General features: G+C 40.6%; 1 protein-coding gene across 1 annotated transcript in view; it reads right to left on the bottom strand.

The window, feature by feature from the left end:
• LOC104165251 (vacuolar protein sorting-associated protein 13B-like) overlaps positions 1-8,000 on the bottom strand; it is a 270,979-nt gene that overhangs the window by 2,000 nt on the left and 260,979 nt on the right. The window contains exons 42-44 of the mRNA XM_009704826.1: positions 7,625-7,801; positions 5,085-5,187; positions 4,165-4,414 (exon numbers count right to left, since the gene is read on the bottom strand). Of these exons, the coding sequence (XP_009703128.1) occupies positions 4,165-4,414; positions 5,085-5,187; positions 7,625-7,801 (530 nt within the window). The remainder of the gene's footprint in view (positions 1-4,164; positions 4,415-5,084; positions 5,188-7,624; positions 7,802-8,000) is intronic.

Here is an 8,000-nt window from a genome sequence, read left to right as displayed (position 1 = left end):
GGAAAAGAGCAGAAGGCAGACTGCTGCAGCAGACTCACAGCTAACAGTGGGGAATGGCGTCTGAACCACCTCTTCAGTTCGCTGGCACAGAAAATGTATGATCTCAGCGGTCAGTCTGTTTTACTAGTTGAAAGGAGAGAAATATGCTAAAGTACCACCTATGTAAACTACATTTTAAGTTATGAGGTAAATCTTGCACATAGGTGGCTCCACATTTTTTTCCTGATTTCTGCTTCTAAGGAGGTAAGCCCAGGGGAAGCTGGGTTATAGTTCTGCCTCCACACTGACCAAAAGACCCAAGTTACCAAAGGAGATGGAAAGGGTGCTGGCATCCGACGTGCCTACACTTGTGAACCCATTCTCCATTCAGCCTCAGCCTCGTATCTCACAGATACAGCATAATTATTGAGGAGGAAATATTAACTGCAATTGGATGGTCTTCCAAAGTAACTGGGACCCTGCTTGCTTCCAGATGACCTCATCTGCAACCATCTGCTTCTTCAGCCAGTTTCAGTTTAGCTTATATTGTCAAGACAACAACAGAAACTTGGAATTGCTGTTATTCTACATTTTTTCCTAAATGGGACCTAACATTGTCACTAAGTGCCTTAGCCCACTACTTTGAGCAACTATAATGTTAATAGCCAGACCATTCAATGAATCAAAACTTAGTCAAGGGTTGCTTAATGCACCTGCTAGAGGAATCTTAAAGATATCATGTCCTGTCATGCCAGGCGGCCATATTCTTGGGTTAAGAACTCCAGAATTTTTCTAAAATGCCTCCCATTATGGCTTATAAAGAATAAGCCTTCAGCAATTCTAACTCTCCAGCAGCTACAGCACCTTTGTCGTGCAGTCCAGATGTGGATGTAGCACTGATGGGCTGCTTTGTGCACATTGATTAAGGAGATCCAGTTCTTAAGCATTTTTTTCACTGCTTTGAAATATCCAGAGACTGGTTTTCAGCTCCAGAGATGATAACATGTAACGCTATCATGAAAACTCTGTTGCAGCTAATCACAAAGAAATTCTGGAATATCTGAAATTCCAGGGCCCTTCAATTTTTTGCTGTTGTCTTGATGTTATGAGCTATACCAAGGGCAGCTGGAAGAGCAGGCCTTTTGAGTTTGATGTCTGTCTGGAAGCAAGCAGTGTCTCAATTACTTTGGAAGATAATCCAAGTACAATTAATGCTTCCCTTTCAATAACAATGGTGTCAGTGCCAGAGTTTTCAAGAACCCATCCAGGCTATTCCTAGCCAGATGGATTAAGTTATGTATTGTGGAGGCGAACAAACCATCAGGCAAACCTATTGCTGAAGGAGTCAAAATATGCTCTATAGCATCTCTGGTGATTACAGCTGTAGAATAACTCATATTTTGTTTCCTAATAGTTCCAAGAAGCTGAGAAGAGGGAAGGGGAGAAACTGTTTTGGGCAGAGCTGAAATAAAAATTTTGGCAATTATTTTTGTGAGCAATAAGACAAAAAAGTGCATTTTTATAATGTTGAAATATTTCAATTTGTTGTATTATTTCTAGGATCTTTGACTAAACTAAATAGAAAATAGGCATATTTTTCATTTGGTAACATTACCTCTATTTTGCTAAACTCACCATAATATTTTGGTTAACCTGATCAGGCATTTTCCAGCTAAAACGTTCTGGCCATCTTTACGAATGTCATCATGTACAGACGTGTCTGCACTTCAGCTGAGGACATCTTCAGTGCCACAAGATGACCTACCATTAATATTTAGGAGTTGTGTCTATTTAGGTGTAGGTCTGCAGCTCTGAGGCTGCTCACCTGCAAGTCGCAGCTTGCTGCTCCTGAGGTTCTTTGTCCTCATCACATTCAAAGAGTTTTTAGAAGCTCTTGCCAGGGAGCTGAAGGGGAGGCCCTGGCTCCCACCAGCACCAGCACTGCACACAACACCCCAAGCACCACAGAACTGACATGCTCAGCTGCGGAAAGGAAATTACTAAGTATGAAATTTCCCAGTCCACTAAGGCCAAAAACTATAATAAACATTAATTACAAAAGAATATTACTTAACTCCAGATAATTACTAAAACTTTACAAAGCTTTTGGAATCTTTTATTGTGTAGCTGCCTTCGCATAAAAAAAATTTAAACTTGCTTATTCTTGTCTGCTTTACTTTCAACTGCTCCTCCTTAAAGCGTATTTCTTGAAATTTTCACACAAATTTCAGGATCAGTGTCTGCATTCTGAAGGACTATTTTGCCAGATCTGTTTTGCACAGCATCACTCAGCTTTTGCTGTCTTCACTGACTTTGCTCCATCTGGGGCACAGGCACTCTTCACTGCTTTTACCATGCCATACCCTTTCACCACATTCTCAAGCACCTGCGTCAGCAAAAGAGATTGTGAACTGAGGCTGGGTGGCTCAAGGCTTACTGCTCCTGGCATCACTACGCCACTGGAGCAGGACTCCCATATTTCTATCCAGAACTTCAGAAAAAAACATGTATTTGGTCCAGTACCTCCAAAGCAGGTCACATTTACTGCGTGTACTAGCATGTGTATGTGAGAACACTGGGCTCTGCACATGCCACGCAGGGTTGTGCTGTGCACGTACAGGAGCCACTTGCCCAGAAGTCCTATACATTCCTAGCTGCAGCAGCTGTGGGGCCTAGAATTAGGCTCCCTGTCCCTCACCTTCCCTTCTCCCAGACTGGCAGCCCCTCTGCCTCACCACCCTCTTGCAGCAACCTTTAGGCAAACAGCCCTTCCCCCAGAACAGCAGCCTACTCCTCACCCCTTTACAACCAGATACAAAGACAAGAGCCATCACACTACAGCCTAATAAAAAAAGATCTGGGCTGGTGCTAAAGTCAGGGTTAGGATGGGCTGAGTGCATCAAATGCCTTAGGGAGAACAAATTCTCTTCCTCTTCCCTCCAGGACAGTAGCTCTGGACTGAGCAGGATAGTCTGGATTCAGTCTGATGTGTGCCCCCAGCAACCACTCAGCACGCAGGGATAAAAAAAGCTGAGCTTTGCCCACTTGCATGAAAATTTAAGTAATGCCTCATGTAGCTTTGTGGTGAGAGAAGGCAACGTCAGTCAACAGCACTCTGTGAGACTGAGGTTAGTGGAAAGACAATAAATGTAAATAGAGAATTCAGCACTAAAAAAAGCTTTCACAAAAAAATTCAAGCACTGTCATGACACAGATGAAGTCCCTGCCATGCTGGAATTGATGGCAAAAACCTTCAGTGACTTCAGCAAAGTTAGGATTTTACTGAAGGTGCTGAAGTCTCCTCTGCTTTTTGGCACACCTCATACTTCAGATTCTTTTCTTGTATTTGAAATAGAGAAATTTCTGGTATAGCAGTCTATGAACTACCTGACATACTTTTATAAAAACAACTGTGACATGCATGTTTGTTTTTGAAATGATCTCTCATATGATTCCACTTGAGACTTTAATACAATAAACATTGTTTCCTGAAAGTGTAAAAATATAACATTCTTCTACCATTAAAAGAAGATAATTCATCCAAAACCTCAGTATTCAAATGGCTCGGAGATCTTTCAATATGAAGATGAAGGAGTTATGCTCTTACTGGCAAACACTTGGTGCATCCAATCTCAGCAAAAGAACCGATCCATTTTAGTTAGCATTTGCAGAAGTAGTAGTAAATACAGCTAGCAACCAAGCAAGACCACTGCATTGGAAGTGGCAAGATAAGAAACAGGCTGAAAGAAGCATGCATCAGCACCGGTGAACTCTTACAACAGAATTCACAGAAGAATAAAAGGAACTGTTCTTGCTGTGACTTCGTAGGCACCGGCAGCAATGCTGACTTGCCAAACAATAAACACCTCACGCACGTGTAGTCATGAGAACCTTTTCAGAAAAGAGCTGGTGCTTACCAAGAACCCAGACTTCCTCTACTTTTTCCCTCAGAAAACTGCTGTCACAGATATGAAATGCCATGATTAGTAAGAGGACGGAAGGGAGTAGATACGTCCCTCTCATCCAAAGGGCAACAGAGTCAACTGAGGGGAGTGAAAACAGCACATCTCCCGGTTTGGCACTTAGAGCTCTGGCATCCCGACCCAAAGTGAGTATGCCCGTTGCCAAAAGCATCATTATCAGTGTAACTTTATCTTTGAATGAAAATCGAACTCAAGTCTTTACCTCCAAATCAGAAGGCACTCTCTGTTGTTTTAGCTGCACCTTCAGCAGATCTTTTTGCTGATCATCTTCCAGACAATCGATTTCAGTCACGGGGAATGCCTGCTGCTGTGTGTCCTCACTGATGCTGACCACGAAGAGCACCTCTGAGGTGAGCAGCAAGCAGCCTTCATGCTGCTGGCCTGATCCACTCACAATCATGACATCTAAGGCCATATGGACCTCTGGCCTTCCTAGAGATTGCAGCATCTTCCTGCATTATCAAGGGAAAAAGAAAAAAGAAAAAAAAAGAAGAAGAAGAATTAAAAAAAGTAGTAGTCAGTGTTATGCGTTGGATCCTCCAGGACTTCTTTTGATCACTAATGTTTATACTTAAGCCTGTAGCTATCACCTACAAATATAAAATAAGCCAGGGAGTACATTCCAAATCTCCATTACTGAAAGATGTAAGACTTAGGATTTAGAGAATAAATGTGAAACTGTTACTTATCAAAACTCCTTAATCATTCACTGCAAAATTGGCCTAATAACCGTGCTAGGTCAGCCTATTTCCCATCCTAATAGAAAAATTACCCTGAGAAGTGGCTTACAAATTCAGCGCAGAAAATAAAGCTATCTTCACTAACAGCTGTTTCTGGAGATGTGCAGTATTTTTCTTGGGCTTGGTGCAATGATAAATAAGTAAGAACTCACTGAATGCCATTAAATAAAGATCAGCTCTGTAGTTCCAAAGTTGGAAGCAGATCAGCAGCCCATCATTTGCAGATTGGGTTTCTATGCACTACCTTTGTGTTTAATGTTCCTAAACAAACTGCCATAACTCAGCCTTTCCTAGGGAAGCAGCCTGTTAACTTGACCACAGGCCAGAACCTATTAATAAACAATGTGCATGTAAAAATGAGCAAGTGTCTAAATAATTTTACCAGACATATTTGACGTGGCTATTTGGAGCCTGCTCGACATGTTGATCATTTGGATGAGAGCGCTGCTTGGGAAGCTCAGAAAGTCCAGCTCCATGCAAAATACCTGTGGTAAGAGAATTTAAGTTTTTTTAGTAGTTGTTTTCTACAAAGCAGTTACATGTTGCAGTGATGTCATCTGTTTAGAGCAGTTCATAAAATAGTGCAGAACCAAAATGATGTCACATCTTTGGAAACTGTAGTCAAGATAATTCATTAAATATTACAATGCAAGAGTTGTGCACTTAACCCCGGTGATCTTACACTAGCAAGAAACAAAAAACCCCACCGCGTGTTCTAAAAATCAGCCATACACTTGCAATCAAGAGAAACATAATACTCCTGAGAGCCATCATTTCGGAGCAGGATCGGACACATCACTTGGATTTATGCAGAAAAAATCAAGACCGTTGTTAACTTTCTTGCTTAATATTAAAATACTTCTATATATGTGTCACGATTGGTACAAATTAGAAGGCAAGTTTGCCTAGATACTGTATTCTGTATTTAAATGTTCAGTTACTTAATCCAGCTGTTAAACACAGATCCATACACATTTATGAGATCTCCCGGGGCATCTGGTTTATTGTGAATTCTTCTTAGTGCCAGCACAGAATGGAGACTACAAGAAGCAGTTAAACAGGTTTCTAAATAGACAATCCAAACCTGAAGATGATACAGTATGTATGCTTTCAGATGCCTTGTAAACTTTTAAAGATGAGGTATGATCACCAGAAAGAATGAGTGGGTTGCAAAAAAATTCACAAATTAAGTAGTTTTAAAAATTTTTACAAGACAGAGAGGAAGTAGGTTATACAGCAAGCACCAGTGTTGTATGGTTTAGTGCAAAGTTACTCTTTAAATAAACAAAGACATTTTCTTTTGTCCAATTAAGCATTCCATTGAAGCAAAAGATGTTTTTGCATAAGGGTGTCAATAACTTAGATTCCTTTTTACACAATGGATAATAATTTAAACAAAACATCAGCACTGAAAAAAAACCCTTTAATTTTTAGCACACATGTTGATGGTAATACTTAAAAGCAGCATCCCAGTTGTAACAGTTGGCTTACCAAGGTTCTCAGCATTATGAGTGAAAATGTTATTTACAGATGAAGAAAGAGAGAACATGTGTTTACTTCTGTGTGGTCCCCCACCCCTCGGTCTCCCCCAAGAGGCACGGTCCCACTTCCAATCCAGTTGTGGGTAAGAGTTACTTGAACTCTTGTGTGTTTTCCTCTCACGCACTGTCAGCTATTATTGATACAGTTTTTATGTTTTTTCCTGGCTAACTCTTTTTGTCACATGCTCATGGAAAACATGATGCCTTGTACACCATATCTGCAACGAAAAGCGTCCCTCTACTGTTACAAATTTCTTGATAAAGACTGCAGCGGAATTCAATCTAGAAAGAATAATGCGCCATGGGCAGCAAAACCAACACCCGATACGGGTTTTACACCTATGGGATGCATAATTCAGGAGAACAGTTATTATTTACACTCACACAAACAAGATAAAGTTAACTTGAAAGAACTGTAATAATTAAATGTTTCATTATTTCTTTAAATATATGGCTTCAAGGAATGATTTCTGAATGTAATGGGAAGCATCGAAACAATATCCTAAACTTAAGCTCTAGTAGAACTACTCGTATTCTAATCAATGCATCACAAACATAAATATTGCTAGCGACCAAAGTCTTAAATCTTCAAGATTTGTCTGGTGTAATTAGTGAAGAAAAATTATTGACACATTGTCCTCGTATCAACAGGTCTCCCTGCTTTTCTTCCCTGATTCCTGTCCCCCCTGCCCTTTAAATAGCCAGACCAACAGCTCTGATTTCTGTAAGCAAACAAATTAGTGTATTTTGGTATTTTATTTTTATCTTTTACAGTTTTTGGTCGTCCAGAAGTATTCACATCAACCTGAAAGGATTCACCACCACTGCCACTAAGTGCTCAGCCTAGCTGGAAAACCCACCTCTAGTTGTTAAAAGGTTACCCGTGTATCCAAAAAAGGACTGTCTTCTCATAGCTCTCCAGTTTAAACGGGATGCTCCCAGTACATGACCCACTTCTTTCTCCCGGGAACATAACTCTCTCTTTGTGTAGAGATAGCACAACTCTTTCCTTGCCATAACAAAGCAATCTCAAAATAATGCTCTAATTGGATATAGTGTTGCTTTAATACTGTTATGTCAAAAACTCTTTTGTAAGCACATATGTTTCTGTAACTAATTCTACTGTATTCCAAGAATTACTTCATGCTTTCTGCATTCTGTGTTTCTGTGGCTGTACAATGCTGATCAGTAACACAAGAGAGAAGCACAACATGATGACTTTTAAGAAAATCAGCACAACATTTATAACTATTCAGCGGTGGCATTTCTAAATCTTTCTCTAAGTCACACAGCTACTGAGCCGAATAAGTAAGACACAGCAGGTTGTATCTGAAGAGCACTTTAAAATTTAAATGGAGATGTTGGAAATAGAGAAACTCACCGTAACCTGTCTGGGAGACGAGCTCAGCGGCTCCTCCGATGGGCTTTGTGAAGACGCCCATGATTCCTTTCCCCACACCCGAGATGACCCCTCTGGCTTTATGCCCAGCTGAAGCTTGGGCCTCAGACACTCGCTGAAAATTCTGCATCGGCTGATCCACGATCCCAGCAATTGCACCTGAAAAAACAAGAGTCCTCAGTAATTAATGAAGATTAATATCCCAGAATAAGAGGAAATCTTACTACTGGACCTGACTGTTGCTTGGACTAGAGACTGTACCCCACCCTTCTTATACAGCTATTTAGCTGTGCCCAATTAGCTAAACAATACCTTCCCTTCAGTTTAAGTTAAATCTCGGCTTCCTTTTTTTTTTTTT

Source organism: Cariama cristata, unplaced genomic scaffold (genome assembly GCF_000690535.1).
Source record: "Cariama cristata isolate BGI_N322 unplaced genomic scaffold, ASM69053v1 scaffold7657, whole genome shotgun sequence".
Lineage (NCBI taxonomy): Eukaryota > Metazoa > Chordata > Aves > Cariamiformes > Cariamidae > Cariama > Cariama cristata.
The sequence above is the reverse complement of the archived record's forward strand: the minus strand, read 5'-3'. Positions and strand labels throughout refer to the sequence as shown.